Source organism: Montipora foliosa, chromosome 1 (assembly GCF_036669935.1).
Source record: "Montipora foliosa isolate CH-2021 chromosome 1, ASM3666993v2, whole genome shotgun sequence".
Classification (NCBI taxonomy): Eukaryota; Metazoa; Cnidaria; class Anthozoa; order Scleractinia; family Acroporidae; genus Montipora; species Montipora foliosa.
This window is the reverse complement of record NC_090869.1, coordinates 62,211,640-62,227,738: the sequence shown is the minus strand read 5'-3', so window position 1 is coordinate 62,227,738 and position 16,099 is coordinate 62,211,640. Positions and strand designations below refer to the sequence as shown.

General features: G+C 39.5%; 2 protein-coding genes across 2 annotated transcripts in view; one reads left to right on the top strand and one right to left on the bottom strand.

Moving 5' to 3' along the window:
- The window catches only part of LOC137980016 (uncharacterized), a 3,052-nt gene extending 1,857 nt beyond the window's left edge, over positions 1-1,195 (top strand). The window contains exon 1 of the mRNA XM_068827339.1: positions 1-1,195. This exon is cut by the window's left edge and continues 1,857 nt beyond it. Coding sequence (XP_068683440.1) covers positions 1-335 — 335 coding nt within the window. The 3' untranslated portion in view covers positions 336-1,195.
- Positions 1,196-4,062: 2,867 nt separating this feature from the next.
- Positions 4,063-16,098, bottom strand: LOC138003890 (persulfide dioxygenase ETHE1, mitochondrial-like). Its single transcript, XM_068850200.1, has 9 exons — positions 15,940-16,098; positions 15,134-15,223; positions 13,996-14,050; positions 12,232-12,377; positions 9,048-9,084; positions 8,340-8,432; positions 8,138-8,227; positions 7,020-7,136; positions 4,063-5,387 (listed from the first exon to the last, which is right to left on the bottom strand). Exons 1-9 carry the CDS (start codon positions 15,973-15,975, stop codon positions 5,314-5,316), a joined length of 738 nt encoding a protein of 245 aa, XP_068706301.1. The 5' UTR covers positions 15,976-16,098; the 3' UTR covers positions 4,063-5,313.
- Position 16,099: the final 1 nt, after the last annotated feature.

Below are 16,099 nucleotides of genomic sequence, written 5' to 3'. Positions count from 1 at the left end.
CTGTATCAGTCCAGGAACTAAAGCAATTTAGTTTCATTACTGATGCAGAGGTTGTACAGCTTGTGGAAGAGCTGCCAAACTATGTGGCCACTGCTGATGGTGCAGCCATTGAAACAGAAGAAGACAAAGTACAGTGGTGGGCTACACATGCCGCTGCTCTCCCAAATTGGTCTGCTGCAGTCAAAAAGATCTTGTTGGTGCAGCCTAGTTCAGCATCGGCTGAGCGAGTGTTTAGCCTGCTACAAAATGCATTTAGCAAGCAGCAAGAGGCAGCATTAGAGGAAACAGTGGAAACATCGGTCATGTTACGTTACAATGACAATAAGCGCACATGAAATCATGAATTATGTAGAGGGGTAGCTGGTGGTGCAAAACCTTCAGGGACAGTGTAAATATTGTAAATATTGAAAAAACATGGCTTTATACCACAAACACTCGTTTATGTCAGAGAAACTTTATATCCTTAATAAGCATATTAGCAAAGTTTGTTTTGTTCGAATACAATCACGTGGTTGGGTTGAGAGAGACTCAGTCTTACCATATTGATCAGGGCTCGAAATTGCGACTCACTGGTCGCCAATGCGACTAAAAATTGAGCGCTGGCGACTAAATTTTTAGAAGTGGTCGCCAACTGACGCCTCTTGTTTTGTCCGATAAGTAAAGAACATCACGACACAACTTTTGTTTTATATCTTTATATTACAAAATCAATCGGAAATGGTAGCTAGTATATAACTCACCTTTCCGTTCCCTGTAAAATAATGTCTGAATGACCTGAATATTACAAGGTAATCGAAAAAATTGATACTCCGTTCACGGCACGCCATATTGCTTCAGCGGCTTCTTCTGAAACTGGGATTGCAAGCGCACTTCAACACAACGTACTTTACAATTTGAGTTGTAAATCAATCTCTTACACCAAAAAATTGAAAGCAACTTTTGAGAAACTTTTGGATTTTGGGGCAACTTTTGAGCAACTTTTAGAATTTTGGAGCAACTTTTGAGCAACTTTTTTGGAAAATTGGAGCAACTTTTTGAGAAAATTGGAGCAACTTAGGGACAGCCCTACCTCACGCTGAGGTGATAAATAAAGGCAAAAGTATACAAGCATGCAAAAAATCGACTGGATTTTACGATAAAAACGATTTGAGCGGAATCATCGCTTATGATCCCGGCAAGGTCACAATAAATATAGTTGATCGATTTGTCTATATACCAACGCGTCCAGAATTCAGGGGTGATAAAGGCTTTATCAACCTCCCTTCACTGGCAGAAGGAAACCCCGTCATTTTCCATCTACCACCAAACAGATCGTGGTTGAAAAATACAACTGGCTGGTTCACGGGGAAGAAGACATACCGTATGTGATAAGTTTTAAGTTGTATCTTCCTCTTAAGTTGTACAAGAAGGACGAGAAGGGCACAGCTTTTAAATTTTCAACAACTAATATCGAGTTGGTATCTGTGGCTGTCAGTTCGTTTGGTATTCCCTCCGGTGTAGTGTACAACCTACCCCTCGAACACAGTATTTATTCAACCATTTACAACGAAGGTTATACTCGCTGCCCAAATGGAAAAGAGATACTCAATCCATACAAACTTTGCAAAGAAGTATACGTCCCGAAGATCTGCGATACCAACACAAGATTGCCTTCAAGTAGAGAGGGCATCATGCCTACAATATTATCCACTTGGCAGCTGAAATACACCAAAGGAGTTGCAAATAACAAGTTGACTTGGGATGCCCCGAATCCTGTTACAAACTTACTGCTGATTGGCAAAGTTAAACTTGTCAATGAGTTTGTTTACTCCAGGAACTCCAAGGCAGAGGCAACAAAAAGACAAGCGACTTCGAGGCGTCCCAGAGCTGTCCAACACTGTTGCCGTGGGAACAAATACAGACGGCAATGATGGAACCATATCTGTGTGCCTTGTCCCACAAGGCCACCTACCGATTCAGTGTCGAATCTAGGAGGTTACTACTGTGAAAAAGGGTTTGAAGCCGTGGCGGCAGAGCTGTGTTCTACTGGTTGCGGCTAGAGAAGACCTGAGCACACACAACTTCCGTTGGTCCTTGGCTTGTGCCTGCAGCTGCAGAAACTGAAATTATGGCACTCAACCCAGTTGTCTTGGTAAACATTTTTGAAGACTTCAATCGAGTGATGCAATAATTTGTATAAGTAGTTGGCATTGATGTCATCATAGTTAATACATGGAGATGGTAATGAAACTCGACATCAACGAATGAAATGATATTTTAAAGGAATTATTGAACTGCGGATATGAAATCAAGTGAAGCTATTAACGCAATTTTAGCAATTGCGTAGAGAAGCCTGAAAAATTCAGGACTTCAACGGGGTTTGAACTCGTGACTTCGCGATACCGGTGCGACGGTCTAACCAACTGAGCTATGAAGCCACTGATGTTGGGAGCTGGTCATTTGTGGGTTCTAATGTTACCGTGCTGAACATCGCGTTTATAACTGCGAGGATCATAGCTTCACTTGAGTTCATATCCGCAATTCAATGTATGATTCCTTTCATATATCATTTCATTCGTTGATTCATTCATTACGGGAACTTTAGAACCCACCAATGACTAGCTCCCAACGTCAGTGGCTTCATGGCTCAGTTGGTTAGACCGTCGCACCGGTATCGCGAAGTCACGAGTTCAGACCCCGTTAAAGTCCTGAAAATTTCAGGCTTCTCTACGCAATTGCTAAAATTGCGTTCATAACTGCGAGGATCATAGCTTCACTTGAAACTCGACATGTTTCTTCGTTTTATATGTTAGTTTGCTGTTTTGACCTTGACCATGCACAAACGCAATAGCAGACAATAGAAAAGTTATCACCTTTTTGCAGACCAATTGAATTCCAACATCTTCGTTGCCGTTGTTGCTATCGTTCTCATCTGGACCGTTTCTTAAGCAGTTGTAAGTTTTCACGTATTTGTGATTGATGTGATATATGTCACGTGACCTTGTCAATCATAAAAAGTCGTCATGGTACAAATAGCGAGATAAAATTGGCGAGAGTGTCAGTTTGAGGCCACTGACGTTTAATTGCGTGATTTTAGAGCGTTTTGAAAGTTCAGAAATGTCAAAGAATTAAGTGCTGGATCGTATGCCATCCAGCAAGCTGTTTTTCATATAAATGTCAGTTTAAATCACTGTAAAATCTCTCGCCTAAATCTCAGTGACCTCAAAATTGACATTCTTACTAATTTCATCACGCTCATCTACTTTATACCACGACCATTTTTATGATTGGCAAGGTCACCTGACATTGTCATGCAAAGGGCCCATTGGTTTCCATTCTGATTGGTTCCTCATGCTCTGTGGCCCTGTTTCTATTGGTCAGACTTATACTTTACTCGGGGTTTTAGCATGGCATACTCGATTGCTTAACTTTTGAGAAACGCGGTTAAAGGCGGGTAACCAGCGATTTAAGTTCCTCCGACGTTTGCGCTAACGATGCTGGCAGTAAAGCACTTTTCTTTCAAAGACGGCAAAGACATTTTCTTTCAAAGACCGCAAATTTGAAAAATAATGCAAATTAGAAATAACAATGCACTGCATTTTAAATTTAAAATGTTTAAAAAATCTCAGTTGAAATCATTAATCAAGAATGCGCATTAACGATACATGGTTGGCTTCACAGCGTTTGTTCTGGAAAGTGCAGGACGGATCTCAATTTTTGATGGCACCAATATACCTTTTTCCAAAATGGCCGCCATTTAAATATTCTTTTGTTTTTGTTCAAATTAGCCATTGATGCCTCGTTCTTAAGCTTAAAGTTCAAAAGAAAATTTGCCTTGAACGAGGCATCAGGGTCTAATTTGAAAAAAACAAAAGAATATCTAAATGGCGGTCATTTTGGAAAAAGGGGTATCGGATTAGAAATAAGTAAAAGCCCATTCGGTTGAACTGGAAGGACCATTACATGAAATGGAGGCTCCACTTCACCAGCAAGCGGCGGGTCTAGCCGTGAGCATACAAAAGTGCCCAATTGCGTGCACAAAATACAGAACTGACTCCATGTGTAAGGTGAAGACTGTTGAAATGGCAGTTAATTTGCAACTTTATTTATTAGTTTCCTTGTTGACCACAGTAATGCTTTTAGTGCAGATTGTGTATCAAGTATATTTCACTTACCCAGAAACCCACGACCCTGGGTTCCTGATGTACTGTATTTTTCCGACTTATTGTGGTTTTCCTCATGCACATATCCAATATTTCATGCTTACATTTATTTTAGAGCTGTGCGTCGATGTGTTAAGGTCTCAATAAGAATGTTTGGGTAAGCTAGTAGAAGAGTGTTATTAAAGGCAAGAATGGCTCAGCATTATAATCACTGATTTTCTTTCACACATCTGATGTACAGTTCCAATTCAGGTGTTTGTCGTCCATAATCCATCCATCTGACGCTCAAGAGATGATCGTAAGTGGACTGAGCCCATGTGTCATACCATAACTAACCCTAAGTGAAGTACGATCGTCCGGGTGAGTGTAGTCCTGAGAAGGACTGTTTCGGATAGCACTGACTGACGTTTCGATAACCTGAAAGGAAGGCATCTTCAGAGTCAAGTGAATTGTGTAACGTCGGTAAAAAAAAAGGTAAAGTGACTGCTTACGAGCCAGAAGGCCCATCAGGCCGGCGCTTACCTCCGGTTTCAGTAGCATTAAGCGACTAGGAGTATTTTATATTCTCCCCTGGATGGGATGCTAGTCCATCGCAGAGTTACCCCCCGCATTACGCCGGTACCCATTTATACACCTGGGTGGAGAGAGGCACCGTGAGAGTAAAGTGACTTGCCCAAGAACACAACGCAATGTCCCGGCCAGGCCCCGAACCCGGACCACTCGATCCGGAGTCGAGCGTACTAACCATGAGGCCACCTCGCCTCGTTGATGCGATTGGTAAACGAAATCGTGATGTTATTGGTCGACTCTCAAATAAGCCTAGAGTTCATTGGCTATCAAGATTGTAAACAGTGACTGGTGTGCTACTTCACTCTGAATATGGCTTCCGCTCAGGCTGTCAATCACCCAAAACAGTCTTTCAATCTCAGGACTACACTCAGCCGGACGATCGTACTTAACTTCCCTCTCTAGAGATCAGCCGAAAACCTAATATTCCGGCCAACTTTGAACTTAAAGACAACACATTTTTGAGGATCGATCAGCGGACCAGTTCTACCAGCTTCTGGAGTTATTAACTATAATGCGCATTTAACTAATGCAAAGCACTTTTCGTTGGTCTAAAATTACACAGAGATGCTGTTTGACATCAGGACCCAGCACAAGACTCGATTCACTGGTCCATTCTCTGCCTTGACTCACCGAGTTGGCTTGGGCCGCACATGACATTTAAGGGGAGAGCCTCATCTGTAAACGTAATACAAGAAAAGCCACTCCTATCAATAATAAAGGCACAGCCTCTAAGTGAACAAATTCATGATTGCAAAAAAAGTAAAATTTCCTCCCCTTCTCCAGGTAACACCGGTGGCTCAATTGCTTGAGCATTGGGTCCGTCATGCGGAAGATTGCGGGTTCGAACCCTGGCCGTATCAACACTCGGGATCTTAAAATAACTGAGGAGAAAGTGCTGTCTTTGTAATTACATCTGCAAATGGTTAGACTTTCAAGTCTTCTCGGATAAGGATCATAAACCGTAGGCCCCGTCTCACAAAAATCTTCTACATGTATGTTTATAAGTTCCCTTTGGAACGTTAAAGAACCCACGCACTATTCGAAAAGAGTAGGGGATGGAGTCGCCGGTGTTGTAGCTGTCCTGTTCTCTCCAGCAGAAGTGGCCGGCTTGGCAGTGATGTCCCTAAAAGGGCTTACGGTGTATGAGGCCACCTATACATAAATAGCCATGACTCCTCAAAAAGGGACTTTGCCGAGTGCTGGCCATGTAGATGAAGATGGTAACAAAAGGTCTATTAAAACCCAACGAATATCTACACACCGGAAAACGATGTGATAAAACTTTTGCACGAGCATGATACGAACCAAATTAAATTGACGGTATTTGTAGATGGCATGGCGTAAAGCCTCGCATATCTCATCGTCTCTTTCTCAACTGATTTAAAGTGCCCATTTGACCAAAAAATCAATGCTTATTTTTCTTTGGATTACTAAGCGACAAAAGATTTAAGCCTTGATTTAAAAGGCACCTGTTTCTTTTAACTGGAATTTTCCTATTTAATGGTCCGCCAGTACTAACTTTAAGATCTTGAGAGAGCTGGATAGAGGAGAAAATGACGCCAAAGGCTCGCTAGTTTGAGAATGCAATGCGTGTGTACGCCGCAGAATTAATAAGCAGCACGGGAGGTTTGGGCCTCAAGACTTTTAACTTCGCGTTTTGCATATATAATAAACTGCATTTACAAGATGAAATTTTAAGTTAGTGAGCCTTTGACGTCACTTTTCCCTGGATCCAACCCTCTGAGGTCCAATCGGTCAGTTTTGAACGTGAGTAATGGGGGACCGTGAAAACCAAAACTTACACTCCTAGTGAACGGCATTTGGATAAAAATCAAAATTTTGCAAATCAGGTTTTCAGCAAATACACTTTGAAAATTTGAAGAAAAAAGGAAGTGATTTTTTTTTATCACAGGGGCACTTTAAATAGGAGAAAATTCATCCCTCGAATGGTCTTGAATTGGGACAAAAGTCTTGCTCAGAGTGCTTTACGCGTATTTTAGCGGACCCTTACTCATTATACTATTTTCTGAAAGGTTTGGCTTTCATCCTATTGTGTTGTAGCACATGAAAATTATGAAGATAACGAAGCAGCTACCGAAGGGGTAGGAGCTGGGCAAGATTGAAATCCGGTTGGTATTTTTTACAGTTCACAGGTCATAGGTCATTGTTTTACCAATACAGAAAGTATCCTAAACATTAAAAACTGTTGTTTAGGCCTAATTAGGCCCAAGGTTAGCTTTTATGAATGTGTTTAGGGTTAGGGATAGGGTTAGGGTTATTTGCCACGTTCAACAAGTAAGATCTTACCTATCAACTTTGGTTTCGTCAATCCAAGACTTTTCATGATTTGTACAAACTCTTCCTTTGATTTGGTTAACCTTGGATTATACTTCAGTTCCTCGCCAACAGTTGTGACATCCAGTCCTTAAATTCAATGATAAATACTCTTGATAAAAATGACATCCTTATTTAAGACTACTGTTTCAATACAGGAACAGCTTTCCCGGCAAATTAACGCAGTAAGTGAAAGTCCACAGGAAGAAACCTTTAAAGTACAAGTGGTGGATCAAAAGGGCGAAAAAAACCCAAACGTCTGCCTTGGCATCTGCTTAGGAACAACTCGCTTGCGCAATAGACGATAATTTAAACGAAAAACACAACCTTGCACCGTTTGTCGAAAGCCATCTCAATAATAAGTAAACTCCATTTGCGTGAGATGTATCAGAAGACATACTACGAACTGCACTGACTGCAGTTCAGAAATCATAAGAATTCCTTAGTAAGATCTGAGGCAGTGCGCTTGCCTTGAGATCAGGAGATCCCGGGATCAACACCCGCTCTGACCTCTCGTTGAAATTTGATCCTGGTAACCCCTGGTTGAAATTCTCAGCTGCAGTTGTAAACAGCCAACTGGCCCCTGTTGTTCAAACGATGGATAGTGATATCGGCCGGATAAATCACTACCCACTGGATAACTCATTTGGTTTTGCTACTTTTTATCCGCAGGATAGAGATTTATCCGGTGGACAGCGCTATCCAACAACTGGGGCCAGGTTTGCCTCCGGCCAGTTGGGATTCTTAACAGTTGTTGCTGTTCTGTTCTGTCGTCTCGTTGATTATGTTTCAAAAGCGCCAATGTTGAGTGGTCAATTATGTTTGTACGTAACATGTACCATCTGCTGCGCCCCACTAGTCTGCTAGTCACTAGACTGCAAAACAGTCGTATTTTTTGCGAACGCAAGCGACGCGGTAAATTTTCAAACAAAAGGTCTGAAGCTAGTGTATAAACGGCGAGGGAGAATGGGAAGGCTCGCGCGCTTCACACGCGAGGATCACGCTTACGGCGCTTCGCGCCTTCCGAAAAATGGAAGAAAACGACTGTTTTGCAGTGTAACTAGTCACAATGAGATTAGAGTTTTACAAACCATGATAATCATGTGCTGGATACAGCATGTAGTCTTCAGGAAGAGAAAGGATCTTGTTTCTTACTGAGTCATACAGAGTTTCAGGATTTCCTGAATAAAAGAAGAGAAATGAAAGGTGAACCAGCTTGGTGCCAGGCTTCTCAAGCCGAATTCGGTAATACTGCATTTTATTCATCAAAGAGGATAAAGCTACAACCATTACCTTCCTGAAAGTCTGTTCGCCCACATGCCCTTATAAGGAGAGCATCACCAGTAAAAGCTACTCTGTTGGCATGATCCACATATGTCACACAACCTGGAAATCGAAAAAAGATACAACTTATTACAGTGCAATGCGCCTTACCGTGCCACCCAAAAAACTTTCACATTTGACAACCTACATATAAATACGGCAACTCAACAACCCATGCAACGGTGTTCAGATTATAACATTACAAACTTTGCAAGGAGGCGTTACTCAAAAACTATTTTGCCTTTAACCCAATGACTCCAAGGAGTGAGGCTTAAGAAATTTAACTCTGTCTAACACCAGACGATTCAGAAGTCAATGGGCTATTAATTAAGTACGTTTCATAGCAAATGAAAGGATTGACAGAAGTAAACTCATATATATATATATATACCCATTATTTGAGAATCCAGACTGGTCACGAAATTTAAGTACCGGTAGTTCAAATAAAATGTTGTCTTTAATTATCATTGAGAGGCTGTCTTAAACTTGAGAACTCAGTGGAAAACCTCTTTGAGTGGATTAGACAACCAAAAACCTTAGCCAACATTTGGGTTGAGTCCAGGAATCAAGCCCTGTCCACATTGGTGGACCTGAAGCTGCTCTCAACCCAACTAGAGCTAAGATGACAAGAAAACAGAATAAAATCTACACAATGTCGAAAAAGCAAAAAGGTCATACCATTCGTATGTCCAGGAGTTGAACGAACTTCAAGGGCCTAGGGGAAAAAAGTTCTGAATTACTTAAAGGCTGTGGATGCAGATTTCTTGCGTCAGTAAGAACAAAGAAGTAGGAGGATTTTTGTGATGATGAAAAAACTATTTGAAGACCATCAAGCACACTGTCACTGCAAGTAGTGGAATTAAAAAAAACTTAAGAAAAAGTGGTCCTTACAGTGTTGTACCATGCATGTAGCCTTTACTGGTAATTCACTGAGAATAACATTTTTGCTGTTTTGATTTTTCTTCTTGTTCTTCCCAATGATAATGATAATGATAATGATAATTCTAAAACGAGTATCTGTTAATATATGGTCCAGCAATATATCAATCCCAAGGAAAGTACACCCAACCAAGACATTCGCTCTACCTGCTCTTCAGTACCACATGTGGACATGCGACTGGACAATAAATAAACTGAAGAACATCGACAGGTGTACAAGAGAGATAATCAGAGAAGAAGAAGGAATGCATCACCACGAATTCATCAAACTGCTATATTTACCACAAGAACTTGGAGGCAGTGGGATGAAAAGTGTAGAAGATACTTACAAATTAACAACAATCAAAACGGCTAACTACACCTCAGTAACAGTGAAGATAAAAGGATCAAACATGCAAGAATACTTGGACAGATGATCGATCTTCAAACAAGCCGTCAAGTACGCCAAGGAATACAACAGCACACACAGCTTTGATGATGCAGGCACTACAATAACTATGAGTAATGTCTCATCTACAAACGAGACTAAAGAGATAACCACACCGTCACCAAAAGCAATCAAGGAACTGCTAAGAACAAAGATGGTTGAGAGATATACTACAGATGCAGAACAGCAGTCCTGCCTGGGAGCCTACACACCACCAAACAACTCCAAGATAAACAAATGCCACTTGCAGCCAATCAGATCCTAAAGAAATGGAAAAATATCCCCAACATCGTACATGTATAAACTATACAGCGTAAACAAGAGCTTAAGAGCATATACCAACAACTCCTACCAACCATTAATCCTATCAGCAAAATAAAGCACAATAATAAAAAAAATTGAAAATAATACAGACACCAAATGCATGTGTGACAACACTACAGGGTCAACCAGTCATGTGATGTGTCCCAAAGATTGCACAAAGTCTCTATAAAGCAAGACATGACAGATGCTTAACACCTATCTATCACTGCCTACTATTTAAAGTATAATTTTCAGGAGAGCAAGAAGGAAAAACCAAGGAATCAACAAAGGCCACCCTCTGCAGTAAGGGAGAATGAAAACATGAAAATTCTTTGGGATGTACCCTTTCAACTTCACAAGGCACCAGAAAATAGGGCTAGTAGCAGTAGCAGTAGCAGTTGTAGTAGCAGTAGCAGTAGCAGTAGGGGTGTCTGGAAAACCCGAATAGCGAATAGCGAACAGTCACGAATACCGAACAGCGAATAGTCACGAATAGTACGAATAGTGGCGAACAGTCGCGAATAGTGACGAATAGTGACGAATAGTGACGAATAGTAACAAATAGTGGCAAATAAGGGTGGAGGGGGGTATTATGACGAAATGACAAAAATTTGGTACCCAGTACTTCCTGGTCAACCACGCAGCAACGTTGGATGGGATTTTCCCGCTAAAAAAGCAGAGATGTGTCGGCGAAGGACAGCTTGAGCCCTGAGAAGAAAAGGTAATAAATGCACTGAAATCCTGTTGCTTATTTGGATATTAATTAATTAACACAACGGTTATCAGAGTAGCTCGTTTGTCTCTTTAATCACAAACCACTTGCCTCACATTTTGATTTTACTCCTTTTTACAGAACGTGTCTCGCCGGATCAGACAGCACCGATGAGGATGATGAAATGTGAGTATCTAAAATTTATGTTTGGGCGCCACTGTGCGAGGAGATGATCATGAGCTTGATGTATTAATGAAAGTGATTTATATTTTTGCATTTTGACGTTTGTTCTTCTGTGTTTGTAAAAGCATGCACGAAACTCTCTTTCGACGACAGGTGAGCATATTATTTTATTTTGCTTTGATTACGAGATTGTTCAGCATGAGGCGGTGACTATTGAAGACTATTCGTCACTATTCGCGACTATTAGTCACTATTCGCCACTATTCGCTATTCGCGACAATTCGCTGTTCGCTATTCGCAACTATTCGCTATTCGCGGTTTTCCAGACACCCATAGCAGTAGCAGTAGCAGTAACAGTAGCAGTAGCAGTAGCAGTAGCAGTAGCAGTACTACTACTACTCAGGGTTTTCTTTAAGGTTTTAAGTAGCCGGAGTTTTTTGCAAAGTAGACTGTTGTGGGTCCGGAGGACCCATACGATGGGCTTGGGATGGGATGGGATGGGCTTTAGCCTCAAGAATCTTACAAGATCTTGTAAGAATCTTAATTAAGAAACAAAGTAAGATAAGAAACTTATTAAGAATCTTGGTAAGATCTTGATAAGATTTCCACCTGGGGACTGTGAAATATAATGATGATGCTGATGATGATGATGATGATGATGATGATGATGATAATAACTTATTATTAAATATTATATTTATATAGGTGTGGTGAGGTACAGTGAGCCATTGTTGGTTGGTTGTTAGGGTGTGATGTCTGGTTGGCTGGAGGGTTTTTGGCATCTGCAGTTATCGGGACCATCCTAATCCTACAGAAGATGCTTATAAGTCTCTTAGCCACAGGTCCGGGGACAAAGCCAAGCAGTGTCTATGCCTGCAGATTGAATACCATCTCCTTGCAGGAGATGTTCTGTCCACAGAAGATCAAGAAAAAAAAAAAAAAAAAAAAAAAAAAAAAAAATAATAATAATAATAATAATTTATGATGAATTATTAATTATTCCTTACTTTATAATTATTAATAAATAATAAATAATTACTAACAATTGATAATTAATAACAATAAGTATTATTATCATTGTCATTATCATTGTCATGAATGCCATTATCATTGTCCTTTTCAAACTTTCCCCTTTCTTTCTTCTATCATGACTTTGTGCCTAGGAGGGCATTTGCAGCTACCATTTCTACCCTTATGTACCATTACCATTTTATCATACTGTAATAATTATAATAGCAACATGAAAATGCCACTTTGTCACTATTGGCAACAAAGTTTTCTTTTAGTGTTTTGCAAACCTGATCTCCAAAGTCAATTGTATCTCCGTCATTGATTAAGACATCAGCTTTAGCACCACTTATCCTTGCAATCACACTTTTGCAGTTGGTGAGATTCTTAAGAATTCCAGTACCTGTGACATGGTCAGCATGTACATGGGTGTTCACTGCAGAAATGAATGAAATTATTATCATCCATCTACTGCAGAAAAAAAGTTGTGTCGAAACTGTCCAGGAATAAAATTTGCGAGAATGGCTTCATCTTCCCCAAGAAAACTGAAAAGATCATTATTGTGTATGTTGTAGTTCTGCAATTTTGACCTCTGGTTTAATTAAACTGTGGTAGTCCAGAATTTTTAAACCAGTCCAGGATTTTTGAACCGGTCCATAATTTTTTCAAACCATTTTTTTTATAACACCACCCATTCCAACATAGTTGGACATCTTTCTGTATTTAAGTGGAACTCTTTATGGAGTATAAATAAAATAAAGTAGATAATTCATAAGATTATTATGAAGACCAACAAATAATTTTAGTGATTAGGGTCAAATGCTCAGCTTTGTAATTTGGCTTAAGCACTTATTTTCAATGGTTTGCTTTCATGTAAGGATACTGGGACACTGCGCAAGGTTTAAGCTTTCAATATTATAATGATTAGGGTTATATGCACTGTCTTATTTGAAACAGTTACGATTCCAGAAGGTGTATGACAACTGCAGACCAGATACTGCAGACTGTCTACAAATAGTGCTGATAAACAGTATTTAAGTCCAAGCACCCATTTGATTAGTGCTGACTCATACAGTATTTAAGTCTAAGCACCCATTTTATAATGGTTAGCTTTCATTAACTGTCAGTCTGGATTACATGCAGTCTGCAGTTTGCAAGTGTCAGACACTGCATGGGATTGGCACACACAGTAGTAATTGTAGGAGTAACTTATTTGAAGTGTTTAGTCTAAAACAATTACCGGTAGCCGTTGTTTTGGTCATTGGGTTAAGAATATTGGTTCATGGTTATTGGAAGTATTTAATAAGCATTCTTTCACCTCTCAGGTAAAGGGGTTACCAATAGAATAATTGTAAGAAGCTGGTGCTGTGTCCATGGGAAAGTGAAATAAAGAAAAGGGTTTACCAAGTGAGCTGATATGGTAAATTGACCACTGCAAAGAAATTTGAAAGCTGACATTTTGAGCATGAGTCCTTCCTCAGAGCTAAACCCTTTCTGTCTTTCACATAGTAGGACTGGCTCAAAACTTCTGTACTGGTTCAAAAATTTTGAACTGGTTCAAAAAAATTAAACCAGAGGTCAAAATTGAACTACAACATGTACACATGACCATCCTCCAGAAACCCTAAAATTAATTTTGCCATTTCTTGTCATTGGTTTTGAAAGGACGAAAAGGAAATTTTAGAAAAAGTATGGAAGGGTTAGGGTTACATTAATTTTGTATAACTAAACCTTATTATTATTTTTTTGACCTTGTCATTGTTCAATATTACTAGCATGCTGAAATCAACATCTGAGGAATGAAGTTTGACGCCGGGTCTGGCTGAGTTATGTCGAATACAATGGCAACAATGGGCAAGCATCACTGTGATCAACATTTCCCTAACCCCATTTTGAAGAAATTTGACAATAAGGATCTCTGGAACAATTCACTTATCGGTAATTACCACCTCTACTCATAGACTTCTCAATTATTGAGCACTTCTTTTTATCGCAAAATCTATTTCCAAGAAACTACTCAAGGACCAGCACAGCATTATCCAATGTCAACTCACTTGCATAAATAAGATTGAGGTCCAGCTCTTTTGCTAACTGTGCATCCCTCCCAGCCTGTTCAGGAAGCCAAGAAGACAAACTTTTCATGTCTGAGTATTCATTTATCGGCAACCCTAAAACCTGGAATCTGGAATCCGGATTCACAGGTCATTGTTTTACCAATACAGAGAGTAAAAACTATCCTAAACATTCATAGAAGCTAACCTTAAGCCTAAAAACGTTTCTTTAGGCCTAATTAGGCCTAAGGTTAGCTTTTATGAATGTTTGGGATAGTTTTTACTCTCTGTATTGGTAAAAAAATGACCTGTGATTCCGGATTCCGGATTCCGGATTTTTAAGGGTTGGCCTTCATTTATCACTCAGGAGCTTAACTGCTGAATACCCTAGAATAACATCTATAATAATAAATTACTGTACTCTGACTCATTCTTCAAAGAATGCCCCCAAAATGCTGACAAAGGTGGTAGGGTAATTGCCCAAAGTCAGTTTTTCTGTACTGATTTGACAATAATATCATTCAATCGATGACTTAAATTTATAGATTTCTGTTCACTGCATGATTACATCACAAAAACGCTTTCGCAACCAGTTACTCCCATTAAATATCTAGACTACTACTACAGCCATCAACAAATTTTTTGGAAATCATGGTCAAATGCTGTTGGATTGTACTAAATATTCCTGGAAGTAACTGGATACTTAGAGAGTTTAGAGTTTCTGGCCATTCCCTTAGATCCATCAAGGGAGCATTAAATGGTGCTTGCCGTCGTATTAAAAATACTTTTAATCTAAATGTTCTAAAATTAACCCCATGTATTACAAATAGCGATATTTCTCGTTATGTCGCCAATTTGTTATTAATATGCCAACCAGAAGCTAATTGGCTGTTGAAATTGAACAATAACTTCTTTTGTTCCGTGGCTGGCAAATTTCAATATCAAATGAATGTGACGTCAATGTTTGTAAACAAGAAACATCGCTATGGGATTCTGTCATGATTGTTCAAAGTCAGTTTTTCTGTACTGATTTGACAATTACATAAATTTCAATCGAAGACTTAAATTTATAGATTCTCGCTCACTGCATGATTACAGTGTATATCACAAAAACATTTCCGAACCCAAAAGACAAACAAACCTGTGTATCCACTGGATCAATAATAACAGCAGCTCTGGTTTTGGGACATCCCAACAAATAAGTATATGTATAGGACTCCAAGTCAAATAACTAATAATTTAAGTAAAACAGGGAAAACAATATTAGTAAATGGTTATTAAAAATCATCATGAAGGCAGTGTGGCCCAGTGGTTTGGGCGCTAATGTCTTGAGATCCGGAGATCATGGGTTCAAGACCCACTGTGACCACTCTTTGAATTTGTTCCTGGTAACTCCCTGGTTCAACTTCCCAGCTGCACTTGTAAATAGCCAAATGGCTTGCCTCCGGCCAGTTGGGATTCTTAACAGCTGTTGTTGTTGTAGTATTTCGTTGTTTTGTTAACTGGAAAGCCACTATCGGGAGCAGTAAATTACATATGTATATTCATGATTGTATCAAAAGGTGGATAGATCCAAGAAATCACTAACCAAAGGATGAGCTCTATTAAATACATTGTAAAACAACTATCTAGTGGATTTCAAATAATAATTACTCATGATGAATGAAATATTTATCATTAATAAAAAAAAATATAGAAATAATTTGACCATATTCATGAAATTGGTTTGTAGAAATCTTGTAAACAAATTGACCCAAACTAAACACCTAAATGAAACCTTGCGAATCTATCCTATTGTCAATTTTCACCAAGGTTGTTGTGCGCAGAAATCACCCCAAAAGACATAGGGACGTGAAGATTCCCACGAGTATTTACAGAGAGTTAAAAAAAAAAATACGACTAAGCTTTCATCTACAGAATTTATTTAATATGATGATGATATCTTACCTGCCGAAATATAAATCTAGCTTTACTGCTAGCCATGGGGACAAAAATTAAACTGCGTTAAAACTTCTCGTGAGTACTGCACTAACTGTAGTCAATACCACATCCTCATTTCATCACCACACACGGGTCTCCAGTCCTCTTTTATTTCCGGTTCACAATG

Excerpts from the sequence above, each read along its gene's own strand:
- LOC138003890 (XM_068850200.1), bottom strand. The coding sequence starts at position 15,975 with ATGGCTAGCAGTAAAGCTAGATTTATATTTCGGCAG. Across the intron at positions 14,051-15,133 it reads TTGATCCAGTGGATACACAG|GCTGGGAGGGATGCACAGTT; the intron begins GTTTGTTTGTCT and ends CTTCCTGAACAG. Across the intron at positions 5,388-7,019 it reads GACGAAACCAAAGTTGATAG|ATGAGGCTCTCCCCTTAAAT; the intron begins GTAAGATCTTAC and ends TTACGTTTACAG.